At 44.0% G+C, this 15,113-nt stretch overlaps 1 protein-coding gene across 1 annotated transcript; it reads left to right on the top strand.

Moving 5' to 3' along the window:
- The first annotated feature begins 504 nt into the window (after nt 1-504).
- Nucleotides 505-14,116, top strand: LOC117659857 (vomeronasal type-2 receptor 26-like). The gene is made up of 3 exons (XM_087885098.1): nt 505-546; nt 11,966-12,092; nt 13,057-14,116. The coding sequence occupies exons 1-3, from the start codon at nt 520-522 to the stop codon at nt 13,965-13,967; spliced, it is 1,065 nt and encodes a 354-aa protein (XP_087741224.1). The 5' UTR covers nt 505-519; the 3' UTR covers nt 13,968-14,116.
- The last annotated feature ends 997 nt before the right edge of the window (nt 14,117-15,113 follow it).

The raw sequence follows: 15,113 nt of genomic DNA, 5'->3' as shown, positions 1-15,113 counted from the left end.
TCCTTCCCCTGCCATGCCCACCAAGCCACACCACGCCCACCAAGCCATACCCACAGAATCAATAGTAAAATTTTTTGAAACCCATCACTGTACTGTCCTATCCTTCTTTGCCATAACCATTCCACTGAAGTTTTAGGCTGTGATTTCTGAGGTTCCCTGGGTAGAGTTCTCAGATTGAAATCCAGTTGACTATTTGAAAGTGTCCTAAGGGACAACCTGCAGAAAAGATCACACTGATATTTCTTATGTTGCAGTATGCCACGTGCAAGTTACTGGCATGTCTTGCCCTTCTTCTTTGCCATTCATGAAATCAACCACAATCCAAGACTCTTACCCAATGTCACTCTGGGCTACAACATCTACGAGAATTATTTGAATGAAAGAATAACCCATGAAGCCATGATAGATTTACTCTCCATGGGTCAAAAGACTGTCCCAAACTACAGGTGTGGAAGGCAAAAAGGTTTGTTGGCTGTTCTGGAAGAAACAGATTCTGAGCTCTTTCATTATGTTGCAGCTATGTTGGGCACCTACAAGATCCCACAGGTATGAATATAAGTTGAAGCTAAGTCCACTTTGCAAATTTTCCAAATGCATTCAGAAGCAGCTCTTGGTGGTATATCACCAAGTAAATCTAGAGGCAATTGTCAGATTTTAAATGCTTAAAAGACTTTTGCAATTTTAAATTTTTATTAATTTATCAAAACATAAAATACAATGAAAAAGACAATAATGGGAAAATAAGGGAGAAAAAAGGGAAGAGGAAAAATATAGGGGAAAAAGAGATGCTGAGGGAGTAGGGAACGGGTCTTGATCCCGGTTGCAATGGGGAATGGCCACAGAGGGAAGAACGGAGGGCCTTGTCGGAATTTGGGAGCACGCCCCCGCTATCTTCAAGTGATGGCCTGCTCTGGCCCTCCAGTTCCCGCCTGCCTTCCTGGGGTTCTGCGAGAGAGGTCCCCTGGACTTAGGCTGGTTTATTTTAATGCCAGATCCATAGTTAACAAAGCTCTCCTCATCAGGGAACTGATCGAGGAGGAAAATGAGGACCTGGCTTGCATTATGAAGACCTGGCTGGTCACGGAGGGTTTCCGGGTGCTACACCAGCTGAGGGCCCAGGGGAGGGGTGGGGGGTGGCAGTGGTTATCAGGGAGACCCATGGTCCACGGGAGGTCACTGCTCCTCAGATAGATGGGTGTGAATCTCTCCTCATGAGATGGGGTCCACAAGGTCAGTGGGGTCTGTTGATTACATACCTATCTCCCAGCTACGTATCATCAGCCCTGCCCATGGCTGCTGGACGCCCTATCGGGGTTGGTGGTGGAGTTCCCCAGACTTATTGTTCTGGGGGACTTTAACCTACCGTCCCTGGGTGGGGCATCGGGAGCAGCCTGGTAGTTCATGGCTTCCATGGCAGCCATGGACCTGACTCAAATAATTCAGGGCCCGACTCATGTGAGGGGACACATGCCCGATCTGGTTTTTATCTCGGAACAGAGGCACAGTGAGTTCGGTGGGGGTATGCCAGTTATCTACCCCCTGTCATGGACCGATCACTATCTCCTTTGGCTGGGCTTCCATTATGCCACCCCCCGCCACCGGGAGTCGGAACCGACCATCTGGTTCTGCCCCAGGCACCCAATGGACCCCGAGTGGTTCCAGACAGAGCTTGGGGATATCCCTGTCTCGCTTTCCCACGCCCCAGTTGAGACCCTGGTGGATGCCTGGGAAAAGGCAGCTGCTGGGGCTCTTGACTGGGTCGTGCCTTTGCGGCCTCTGACCCAACATAGATCCTGGTTTGGCTCCTTGGTTTACGGAGGAGCTCTGGGAGATGAAACACTGGAAGAGAGGCCTTGAGAGCTGTTGGAGGTCCAGCTGTTCTGAGACTGACTGAGCCCAGGTGAGATCCCTTTCACGGTCTTCTCTGGTGGCAATGGAGGCAGAGAAGCGCTCTTACTTTGCTGCCCTCATCGCGTCTGCAGATAATCGCCTGGCCGCCCTGTTTAGGGTCTCCCGCTCTCTTTTGAATCGGAGGGAGGGGGAGGACCCTACGCAGGGATGGGCCAAGGAGTATAGTCAATATCTGACGGATAAGATCACTCAGATTCGGGACGGGCTGGACTCCGATTGTGCGGGGTCGATCGGAGAGGTGGCGACAGGTCTGGTTGTTTGGGACAAGTTCGATCCTGTTACTCCCAAGGAAGTGGACAGGATCATGGGGAAGCTGAGCACTACCACGTGTTTGTTGGACCCGTGTACCTCCTGGCTTGTTTATTCGGCCAGGGAGGTTACACATAGATGGATCCAGGCAGTGGTCACTGCGTCATTGGCTGAGGGGAGTTTCCCCGCTGCTTTGAAGGAGGCGGTGGTGAGGCCCCTCTTCAAGAAGCCCACCTTGGATCCAGTTATTTTAAACAATTTTCATCCTGTCTCCAACCTTCTCTTTATTGCGAAGGTTGTTGAGAGCATGGTGGCACGTCAGCTCCCACTGGTCCTGGATGAAGCATCATAACTAGACCCGTACCAGTCGGGCTTCAGGCCTGGGTACAGCACGGAGACGGCATTGGTCGCACTGGTGGATGATCTCTGGATCCAACCACCCATCCACCCACCCATCCACCCATCTCTAGGGACAGAGGATATTCCTCTGCCCTGGTCCTGTTAGATCTCTCAGTGGCTTTTGATACCATCAATCATGGTATCTTGCTGCGGCACCTCGAGGGGTTGGGAGTGGGAGGCACTGTTTTATGGTGGTTTTCCTCCTACCTCTCTGGACGCTCACAAGTGGTGTTGGTGGGGGGGGCAGAGGTTAACCCCGAGGCCCCTCACATGTGGGGTTCCCCAGGGGTCAGTTCTCTCTCCCCTGCTGTTTAACATCTATATGAAGCCGTGGGGGTGGGGTGGTTTTGGGGTGGGGTATCATCAGTATGCTGATGATACCCCACTTTTTATATCCACCCCGAATCAGCCCAGTGATGCCTCGACGTGATGTCCCGATGCCTGGAGGTGGTGCGGCTCTGGATGGGGAGGAACAGGCTCCAACTCAACCCTGCCAAGACGGGCTGGCTGTGGGTACCGGCATCTTGGTTCCAAGGGAATATTCCATCTTTGGTCATAGGGGGAGAGGTGTTGCCCCCTGTGGATAGGGCGCACAATTTAGGCATCCTCCTGGATGCACGGCTGACCTTAGAAGACCATGTCACGACCGTGACCAGGGGGGCATTTGCCCAGATTCATCTGGTGCACCAGTTGCACTCCTACTTGGACTGAGATGCCTTATGCACGGTCACCCATGCACTCGTCACCTCCTGGATCGACTATTACAACACTCTCTACATGGGGCTACCCTTGAAAACCACTCAGAGGCTTCAGCTGGTGCAGAATGCAGCCATGCGTGTAGTGATGGGAGTGTCCCGATGCTCCCATGTCACACCCCATGTCACGCCGGTTGCCCTCCGGGTGAGGTTCAAGGTGTTGGTGATTACCTATAAAGCCCTACATGGCTTAGGCCCGGGATATTTGGCAGATCACCTGCAGCCAGCAACAGCTCCCCATCGCCCGGTGCGCTCACACGAGAGGGCCTACTTGGGGTTCCGTCGGCCAAGCAATGTCGGCTGATGACCCCAGAGAGCGAGCCTTCTCTGTAGGAGCACCTACCCTCTGGAATCAGCTCCCCTTGGAGCTCCGGGTGGCCCCCGACCTTCGCTCTTTCTGCCATGACCTTAAAACATGGTTGTTTCACCAGGCTGGCCTGGACTGAAGGGGTTTTAATGGGAATTTTAGATTCTTTTTATTGTTTGAATTTTAATTTGGACTTCTTGTTGCTTATTGCTGTGAGCCGCCCTGAGTCCTTGTGGAGAAAGGGTGGCATATAAGTCCGATAAATAAAAAGAAAGAAAAGAATCAACTTCCAATTCTTTTTAGCATGATTGAATAAGAGATATACAGCCTTAACTTTTTTGCTTTTACATAGTAATATATACTAATCATTTCTTTAACAACTAGTCATTTCTTTAACATCTAACCAGCAAAACCCAACATTTAATTTTTTCCACTTCAAGCACAAAGTCCAGAAGTGGTTTCCAAATGGAAATAAAGTTAGCTGTATTTTTTTTTTCTTTAATTAAAGCAGTCAATTTAGCCATCTCTGCTAATTCCATCAAACTGGTTAAAAGCCTTGTAAGCATTTTTTTCCCATAATGTTCTTACATTTTACTTTTCATCTGATTGGCACTTGTGCATGGTGTAGTTTTAAAACAATACCAAAATAAATAGAAACTGGATGTAAGGAAAGGAAGATGCTTGGAAGATAGCAAAAAAAAATTACATCATAGAGTGCTCCAGAAGTAAGACAAAAGTGAAATGTGAAAAAGGATGCTTCGTAAAATGATGAAGTGAAAAAGGAAAGAGATGAAAAAATACAGATAACAGCAGGAGGGAAATGCTAGCGGTTCGCTCCAGTTTGAGCGAACCAGTAGTGATAAAAACTACTGGTTCAGGCGAACCGGTAGTTAAAAAAAGTTACCGGTTCTTCCGAACTGGTATTTCCAATGATCAGCTGTGCAGTGGAGTTTAGCTTTGCTAGAAAGCAGAAAATCCTGCTTTCTACCAAAGCTAAATTGTACGCCACAGCTGATACCCCCCTTGCTGTTCTACTTACCTTCCCAAACCTCCTTTTGGTGTGCACTGCGCATGAGCACACAGTGCTCATTTTGTGCACAGCACACATGCAAGGCCTACAAACCAGTAGCAAACCAGTTTGGATTTCACCACTGGATAAGAGAATATTGTTACAAAAAGTGATAAAAGTTGTGCATTTGGTACATTGTCATAAAGAAAGAATGAGTCAGAATCAAACTGTGAAAGAAATATTGAAGGAAGGATGAAGGAAGGGTTGAAAGGAATAGGAAGACCAAGATAATTGGACCTTGGTTGGATGAGCTGAAGTCACATGGAAAAGAAATACAGTAAGTGAAATGTTTAAAGAACAAAAGGCAAGATATGGAGAGATTTATGAATTTATGGAAAGAAGGATGGTTTCCAAGGGTAGCAAATAGAGATAGATGTAATGAGTGGAATTGGTGTGACCTACATTTTATTAGGTTCCCCTTTTTAATGTAGTTTCTTCAGGTTTTTTTTAAAAATATTACAAATTATTACCCTTTTTCATTGCTTTTCATAATGAAGCTTATCTAGAAAAAGAATAGCGTAATCAGCATGTATGCATGTGTACCAGGGGTGAAATTTAGCAAGTTCTGACAGGTTCTGGAGAACCGGTAGCAGAAATTTTGAATAGTTCGGAGAACCAATAGCGGAAATTTTGAGTAGTTCGGAGAACCGGCAAATACCATCTCTGGCTGGCCCCAAAGTGGAGTGGGAATGGAGATTTTGCAATATCCTTTCCCCAGGAGTAGGGTGGAAATGGAGATTTTACAGTATCCTTCCCTTGGAGTGTGGTGGGAATGGAGATTTTGCAGTATCCTTCCCCTGCCATGCCCACCAAGCCACGCCCACAGAACCAGTAGTAAAAAAATTTGGATTTCACCACTGATGTGTACATTTATGTAAGTATGTATTGTGAACCCAAAGCTGCCCTCCTGCTTTCTTGTTACTGAACTGGATTTGGCCTAACAACATAAATGCTCTCCATCCTTGATGGCTGAAAAATAGAATGGCACAAAATTTGCATCCCCTTTTCCTCTGTGGTTTTCCCACTTGACTTCCTTCCAGGACAATGGCTGACAAATAGTATCTTTCATCTACCCCCCCCATCTACAACAGCTGAAGGTGTGTAATAGTGTAAAAAAGAGGAAGAAGTTCAATTTTAAGAAAGACTAGGAAGGAAGGAAGGGAGGGAGGGAGGGAGGGAGGGAGGGAGGAAGGAAGATCAACTAACTTTTCTATTTCATCTTAGATCAACTATGGGGTCATTAGTCACATTTCTGAGCATAAGTATCATTTTCCTTTCTCTTACCGGATGGGTCCAAGACAAGAACCTCCTCACTTGGTGATTGTCAAGCTACTCCTGCATTTCCAATGGACCTGGGTCTGCCTCCTTGCACCAGACAACGAAAACGGGGAAAAGTTCAGAAAGACATTTGTGCCTGTAGCCCTCAAGCAAGGAGTTTGTGTTGCCTTCTCAGAAAGCCTCCCAGTGCTGAATTTTGACAGGAAAAAAGACCTGCTTTCATACTTGAAAAAGAGTAAAGTAAATGCAATTGTTTCTCAATTGGACATGAGCACTGTAATGACACTAGGGCTAATAATCAAAATCATGGACAGGAGAGAAAAATTAGCCGTTGGGAAAGTGTGGATTATAACAGCCTTGTCAGATCTAAATGTGAGATGGCTATACAGGCTCATTGATCTCCAGCACAAGCATGCCTTTTTGTCATTCGTAATCAAGACAAAGACAAGAATGTCATACGATCGTGCTCTTTCTGACTTCTTTGTTTTTGAGATGTTTGCACAGTCAGCCTTTCAGTGTTCCTATTCAAGCTCTGTGCTGTCAAAGAAGGTTTGGGAAAGATGCACGGAAAAAGAGAAGTGGGGAATCCTACCCCCTGACTTAGTTGCAAAAATCTTGTCTGAGGATGCCTACAGCATTCGCAATGCAATTCAAGCTGTGTCTTGGACTCTCAGTGCTGCCTATACGTCTCAACTAGGCCAGAAGAGAAGGCAGGTTGGACACCGTCCAGCACCCCAGCCGTGGCAGGTAGGATTTCACCTCCCTTCAAATTCCACTGATGGTCCTCCTTCAATTCTTCAGTTCTCCACTGGTGGTGAGCTGGAAAAATGGGAAGAAGTATCTCAGATGAGATTTTCCCATCTCTAGTGTTTGTTCTGATGAGGTGTGAGGGCTTAAAGAGAAGGAGAGATTCATTGCTTCTCAAATTATGGAACCAAAGGTGGAATTCAGCAGGTTTGGGCAAACCAGTAGCACCGACGATCAGTTGGCCCCGTCCCCTGCCCCCACTCTAGCCTGTCCTTTATTTCCTGCTTCGTAGCTCATCTCAATCACACAACACAGCTGATTCCCCACCCCTTGCTGTTCTACTTACCGTTGCTGACCTGGAAGGTAAGCAGCTGAGCTTCTAAATGCTCCATTGTCAGTGCTGCGTGCAAGCACCTTAGGCGCATGCCCGCTCACCGAACCAGTTGTTAAACTGGCAGCATTCCACCACTGTATGGAACTATTTGTGTGGGTCGATTGTGTGGGTTGGGTGTAGTAACAATGAAGAGGGATGCCTCTATGGAAAGGAAGTTTTGTTTTCCATTTAAGATTAAATAAGGACCAGAATGACACAGCAACCCTCATGTTGTTCCTTTGTCACTTAACCTCATCTTTTTTGTCTGCAACCCAGAGACTTAATTATATCTTTGTGTTTTGGAGTAAGTTTTTTTTCCCTCTGAATAAAGTTCCTGCCAAAGCAGTACATCTTTCCAGCCTTTTGAGGGGCTGAAACATCAAGTAAACTCTTTATCACTGAGGCCAGAACTGTAGATATATATCCAGAGACATATAGTACCCACCATCAACATTTTAAGACCAGATCCCAGATTCCTTCCCTTTCTCTCTCTCTGTTTTTCAAAAACCAAATATTTGAAAATTTCATTTACATAAACTCAATCACTTCTCCCAATCCACTTGCCTTTCTTTTATTTATTTATACCTTTTCTGTAGCTATCTATCTCAGCCAAGGGACTCTGGGTGAGTGACTTATGATTCTAAAACTATAAAACAATTATAAAGGAGCTGTGGTGGTGCAGTGGTTAAACTGCAGTATTGCAGGCAAATTGACTACAGCCTGAAGTTCGATCCTGACTGGCTCAAGTTGATTCAGATGTCCATCTTTCCGAGGTCGATAAAATGAGGATCCAAATTGTTGGGGGGCAATATGCTGATATTGTAAGCTGTTCAGAAAATACTGTAAAGTACTATGGCGCAGTATATAAATCTAAGTCAAGGGTGTCAAACTTGATTTCATTGAGGGCCGCATCAGGGTCGTGTTTGACCTTGGGGGCTGGGATGGACGTGGCCAGGTTAGGTGCAGCCATGGTGGGCATGGCCAGCTCAACATCACTTATGTCGGGGGCACCTGTGGTGGCCAAGTGGTAAGGCAGCACTTCCCTCCACCCTCCCTCACTCTCATTATAATCTCCCTCCCTCCCTCCCTCCCTCCCTCCCTTCCTTCTTCCCTCCCTCCCTTTTCTTCTTTTTTCTTCCCTCTTCATTTTCCTTTCTTCTTCCTTCCCCTCTTTCCTTATTTTTCCTTCTTTGCTCTCTTCCCATCTTTCCTTCTTTTTCTTTTTCTTTTTCTTTTCCTTTCCTCTTTCCCTTTCTCCTTTCCTATCCCTTCTTGCATGCTGAAATGCAAAAAGGGAAACATTTCTCCTTTTGTTTTGTTTTTAATTTGTTTTGCTAGCTCCGTTTTCGCTGGCAGAGGGTTGCAGGAGGCTGTTACAGCTGAAAACAGAGCTTGGGGCCCCGTTTTCACTGGCAGAGCACTCAGGCCATCACAGGCACCCCCGACACAAGTGATGTCAAGCTGGCCATGCCCCCTTGCCCCCTGCCCCCCGAGGTCAAACACAACCCTGATGCGGCCCTCAATGAAATTGAGTGTGACATCCCTGCTCTAGGAATTCAAATTCTCATGGGCAACTAAACTTATCAGTGACAAAAGGTGATCCATTCAAGTATTTCACAAGGCATATTTACTGGTTTGATTTATTTATTGGTTTGATTTATTTGCTGCCCTTCTCCGGAGACTCAGGGCGGCTTACAATGCGTTAAGCAATAGCCTTCATACTTTTGTATATACCTGCTTAGTAGGGCTTTTGGCCCCCCCTAAGTGGTGTTCTTTTTTATACAAAGTCAGTTTATTGCCCCCACAATCCGGGTCCTCATTTTACCTACCTCGGAAGGATGGAAGGCTCAGTCAACCTTGAGCCTGGTGAGATTCGAACTTGCAGTAATTGCAGACAGCTGGCAACTAAGTGCTACTTTAACAGCGCTTTAGTCCATTGCTCCACCAAGGCTCCTATCTAGACAAGAGCTAGCTTTTCTTGGGGAAGAAAGGAGACACATTCCCTTGAGTTGCTTTCCAGACAGAAGCACCGAGCTGAAGAAAATGAGTTATTCGGACCATCCTAAAGGTGCTTTTTCAAGAGACAACTGGACTTTCTTGTTTTTCTTTGACGACATTTTGCTTTTCATCTCAGATGCTTCTTCAACTCTGACTGGACAGTAAAGAAGCTTCTTGGATGAGAAGCGAAACGTCTTCAAAAAAAATAAATAAATAAATAAGGAGGTCCATGTTGCCTCTTGAAAAAGCACCTTTGGGACAGCCATGACCTGGAGGACTGAGAATCTCCATAGACATATTCAGACCATCCCAATCCATAATAATACAGGTAGTCATCAGCTTAGGACCAGAACTAAGTGCAAAATTCCTGTTACTAAGCAAGACATTGAAATGAGTTATGCTCCATTTTATGTCTTTTTACCAGAATTGTTAAATGAATCTGGCTTCTTCCATTGACTTTGCTTGCCAGAAGCGAGCTGGGAAGGTTACAAGTGGTGATGACATGAACCTGGGACAGTGCCACCGTCACAGGTTCATGCCAGTCGCCAAGAGCCCAAATTTTGACCACGTGTGACCATGGGGATGCTGCAATAGTCGAAAGTCTGAATATCAGTTCTGTCAACTTGCCGCTGCGCTGGAACGAACGAGAAGAAAACGCCACAGACAGCAGTTGGTTGCTTCAGCAGTTTAATCTGTTCGGCCAGCTCGGGAAACAGCAAATGATACAAAATGCAATCAGCACAAAGTCGGCGTTAGGAGCAGTTGCCTCCTTACGCCTTTTAAACACTCGCGCCAGCCGCTATAACGCCCTTCCGGGTACGGTGCTAATGGCGCATGCGCGCAGCATCTCCTCCGCAGCCGAGCGCCTGGAAGGTATCTGAAGAGGATCCACCCTATGCCGGCCGCTGCGTGACCGACTGCCTAGAAGAAAGACACCCCCACCACCAAGGTGCTTGTGAGTCACCAATCACCCCTCATCCACCCCCCATCAGGTCCTTCATTGGTGTTGGATGTCAGCCAGGGATTCATGTGTGCCGCTGCGGATCACAGTGTCGAGGGGATCTCGACAAGTCATATGTCAGTTTTTCAGTGCCATTGTACCTTTGAATGGACACTAAACTAATGACTGTAAGTCAAGGATTGCCTATAGTTGTGAAAACAGTAGATCAAGGTTCAGATCAGAATGTGTAAGTTACAGATCTGATCTCCTATGTCATTACAGCTTCATCCGTTCCTGAAAAACATCCAGGTTTCCAATTTTAGTGCGGATGGAGGTAATTTGGAGAAGGATGGAGATCCTGCTGCTGGCTTTGATATCATCCAGTGGGCAGTGTATCCCAACAAATCTACTTCTGGGGTGAAAGTTGGAAGTGTAGAAAATGAGGCCGCCTCAGAAGTCAAGATCTCCGTTGATCAAAGTGCCATTATGTGGCCAACTTCATTTAATAAGGTACTTGATGCTGCTTTGTTTGGTTCTTATTATTTAGCTGTACATCTTGTGCACATCTGTTTAAAAAATAAATCCCACTGAATTCAGTGGGGATTAGCTGTCCTTAATGCATTTTAAAGTTTCATTAATTCATTAGACATTCCGTAGAATTACAGGTTCTTAGATACTAGGAATAATACATCAGCTGTGAAATCTATGTAAGCTAAGACAGGAAGCTTACAATAAAGTTGTGAAGGGTTGCCTCTTGTTACACCAAACACACAGAAAGGTATTCATAGTGTTCTAGTTTAGGAACACTAGTATGGAAGCATTTTTACTTTGTCAATTATATAGGGTTTCCTGCCTGAGCAGGGGTTGGACCAAAAGACCTCCAAGGTCCCTTCCAACTCTGTTATTCTATTCTATTCTGTTCTGTTCTATTCTATTCTATTCTATTCTGTTCTGTTCTATTCTATTCTATTCTATTCTGTTCTGTTCTACCCTACCCTACCCTACCCTACCCTACCCTACCCTACCCTACCCTACCCTACCCTACTCTACTCTACTCTACTCTACTCTACTCTACTCTACTCTACTCTACTCTACTCTATTCTATTCTATTCTATTTCGTAATTATTCATCAAGCAAAACAAATATCTCTATATTATATTTTCTTGATTTATTCTCAGAGATTTGGCTTTCAGACCTATTTGGTGCATTTAAGGAAGAGAGGGGGAGGGAAAGAGGGAGGGAGAGAGAGGAGAGGTGGGAAAGGGGGAGAGGGAGAGCCAGTTTGGTGTACGCTAATAAATGGAAGACCATGAATTCCAGCCCTATTTGGGCACAAAGCCAATTGAGTGACCTTGGGTCAATCGATCTCTCTCAGTCCTAGAAAGGAGGGGAGGGCAAACCACTTCCGAAACCTTATCAAGAAAATGTCAGGGATTTTTCCAGGCTGACTCTGAGAATTGTGCACAGCTTGATGAACCGTCATTCTCTCTTTTATTTTAAGAGGACTATGGGGGGGGGGGGGAATCCTGCTGGAGTGGAACTCCTTCTGGAGATCTTTCAGAAAAGGAGTATGATGTTGAAATGAGTTTCTGAAAAAAAGAAAACATTCACATTAAACTTGGAAATAAATGAAATATATTCTTGAGTTTTGTGATAGAGACCTAACTGGCATATAGGATCAAGAGGTTTGGAAGTATAGATTCTTTACCACTTTTGGATTAAGAAGCAGTCAAGAATGAGCTGGAATAGTTTCTTCTTTGCTCCACCCCAAATCCTGCTGTCACAAAGGATCCTAGGATCCCAGGCGGTAAACTCATCAGTGACTAGGTCTTCAATTATTTTATCGTGAGTTCAGTTTAGCCCAGGGTGGGAACCCACTCTGCGATTCATTGCCATTCATAAAAATAATCCTCTAATTCACTCTTCCTTTTACATTCAGAAAGTTCCTTTGTCTAGATGTACTGAAAGTTGTCATCCAGGATACACGAAGCTCACCAGAGAGGGTGCGCCAATCTGCTGCTATGACTGTTCTCATTGTGTGGAAGGAACAATTTCCATGCAAGAAGGTAGGTGGAATTTAATTTAATTTAATTTAATTTAATTTAATTTAATTTAATTTAATTTAATTTAATTTAATTTAATTTAATTTAATTTAATTTAATTTAATTTAATTTAATTTAATTTAATTTAATTTAATTATTTAATTTAATTTAATTTAATTTAATTTAATTTAATTTAATTTAATTTAATTTAATTTAATTTAATTTAATTTAATTTAATTTAATTTAATTTAATTTAATTTAATTATTTAATTTAATTTAATTTAATTTTTTCTGAGGTTGCCTAGAACCTTCAGAAATTTTGAGCTCAATTTTGGTAATAAATCAAAGACTAACTGGCTGTCCAGATACAGAAAAGTTTAACCATGTCATTATCTTCTGAAGAAGTTTACCTATCTACATCTTGCTAACCTACTTCCTCAAATGCCTTCCCTAAGACAAAATATTGACCATCACTGGGCTACTATCTACTCTGCTTTCCAGAGACCTATCAAAATATCATTGAAAGACTGTTCTGATCATCCCTTTTGAACTGTTTGTGGATGATGCTGGAATTTCCTGTATGCAAAACATGGTCTATGACACCAGCCTTGTAAGGATCCCTGATAGATCAAATCAAAATCTCCCCTGGGCAAACATACTGGTTTCCACACTGGACAGCTAAGATTCAGAAACAATGATCAAATTATATATATATATTTTCTGGCATATCAAATGCACCACTCTGCATTTGAATCTGGAAGTTCTATAGAATCTGCTCACTATGACACGCTGCTCTTTGTTTTATTTCACAGCAACATTCAATTCTAATCAAGCACAATTAAATGTTGCTTGTATCTATTCCCTTCAAAATGTTCTCCTTTCAAAACAGGTTTATCTAATAGGGATGAGACTGTTGAATGTATATGTGCAGACAATTAGGAGTATAAGGTATCTGCTAATTAATCAAAACATTGCTTCTGCTTTTCAGATGCTGCTCATTGCAAAAAGTGTCCAGATGATCAGCATTCTAATAAGAAGCGAGACCAGTGTGATCCCAAAGTTATAAGTTTCTTATCTTATGAAGAAACCTTAGGTCTAATCCTGGCCATTTCTGCCATTATTTTGTCTCTAACCACTGGCTTTGTTCTATATATTTTTATTAAATTCCGAGAAACTCCCATAGTCAAAGCCAACAACCGGGATCTCACTTATATTCTCCTGGTCTCCCTCCTCATTTCCTTCTTGACTTCCCTCCTGTTTATTGGTCAACCTCAAAAAATAACCTGCCTTCTTCGGCAAACCACTTTTAGTATTGTTTTCTCAGTTGCAGTCTCTTCCTTGTTGGCCAAGACTATAATGGTGGTAGTGGCATTTTTAGCCACAAAGCCAGGCAGCAGGATGAGGAAATGGCTGGGGAAGCATCTGGCCAACTCCATTGTCTTGTCCTGCTCTTGGCTTCAGATAGGAATCTGCATCATATGGCTTGGACTTTCTCCCCCATTCCCAGATGTTGACATGCATTCTCAACCGGGACAGATCCTGTTACAATGTAATGAAGGCTCGGTTACAATGTTCTACTCTGCCCTTGGCTATATGGGCTTTCTTGCTGTCATCTGCTTCTTGGTGGCTTTCCTGGCCCGCAAGCTGCCAGGGTCTTTCAACGAAGCTAAGCTGATCACCTTCAGCATGCTGGTCTTCTGCAGTGTTTGGATCTCCTTTGTCCCCACCTACCTGAGCACCAAAGGGAAGTACATGGTGGCTGTGCAGATCTTCTCCATCCTGTCCTCGAGCCTGGGCTTACTGGGCTGCATCTTTGTCCCCAAATGTTACATCATTATCCTGAAACCTCACATGAACATGAAGGAGCATCTCATGATGAAAAAAAATGAGGGAGGCTGAATGTGATACTTATTATTTATGCAGTGTGCACAATTGAAAATGACAATTGAAAAATGACTTTATTATAGCCATTTAGTTACTTCTACAGTTACATTTGTGTTGTGTTAGTTACATTTGTGATGATAATAAAGAATGAGAGATGCCCTGTCCAGGTGTGAATCTTCATAATAATTCTAGAAAGTCCAGAATTTAATTCAATTTTTTTAAACGATTGGAATAAGGGGAGCAACCAAGTCTCCTACACCTTCTTTCCATGTCCACTGCAATGTCATGTATTCTCCACTTGTTCCTTGATGCTGCTCTTGTTGCCAATCTTCAGTTTCCCCACATCTCTCCCATTCTTCCTGTTTCATGTCAGAAGCACCAAAGTGCTTCTGTGATGAAAGGATTAGCTAGTGGCATTGGCCAGGGGATGCCCAATTGGGGGCTCCTTTCATGTCCCTCTGAAATTGCCCACCAAAGTGGTACCCATTTATCTACTTGGGGTTATCTGGCAGGAGCTGGAGTGTGTGACAGGAGCTCATCCTGCCCTGCTGCAACAACAGGCCTCAAACACGAGCCCGCTGATTGTCAGCCCAGCATTCTAACCTTCTGAGTCACCATGCTTCTATATCTCTTTCATGAGCCATTAGATTTCTCAACATTCTCCACATCTGCCTTCCTATCAATTTTCCTACCACCATTCCTATTCCCAACCCTAAGCCTCACTGATATCCTCCTCCTCCCTTTCTGCCCCCCAACTTCCTAATTTCTTCATAGTTTCATAGCCCAGAGTCAAGGTTTCCATTGTTGTTATTATTGTTCATATAGTTATTTTTGTTATAAAGGATAAGCAAGGAAGGAAATGGATTTCAGAAAAAGTGCAATATAAATAGATGGGGATATGTGGGGAGTAATATATATATGACTGTTTTTGAGTGTTGTGTCTGTATAAATGTGTTTGGGTAGAACACGAAGATGTTGGATCAAGGAGACCCATATACAAGTTCCTGCACAACCAAGAGTTTGCTAATTACATTAGGCTTCCCACCATATGGAATATGCTGTTCGTAAAAGGCAAAAGCTATCAATAGTTCACAATTAAAATGATACCTTCTTTTTCCTTCTTGAATGCCTTTATAGTCAACGACGTTACTTCATAGAATT

Source organism: Pantherophis guttatus, chromosome 2 (genome assembly GCF_059756535.1).
Source record: "Pantherophis guttatus breed Tessera chromosome 2, ASM5975653v1, whole genome shotgun sequence".
In the NCBI taxonomy this organism is placed as follows: domain Eukaryota; kingdom Metazoa; phylum Chordata; class Lepidosauria; order Squamata; family Colubridae; genus Pantherophis; species Pantherophis guttatus.
The sequence above is the reverse complement of the archived record's forward strand: the minus strand, read 5'-3'. Positions and strand labels throughout refer to the sequence as shown.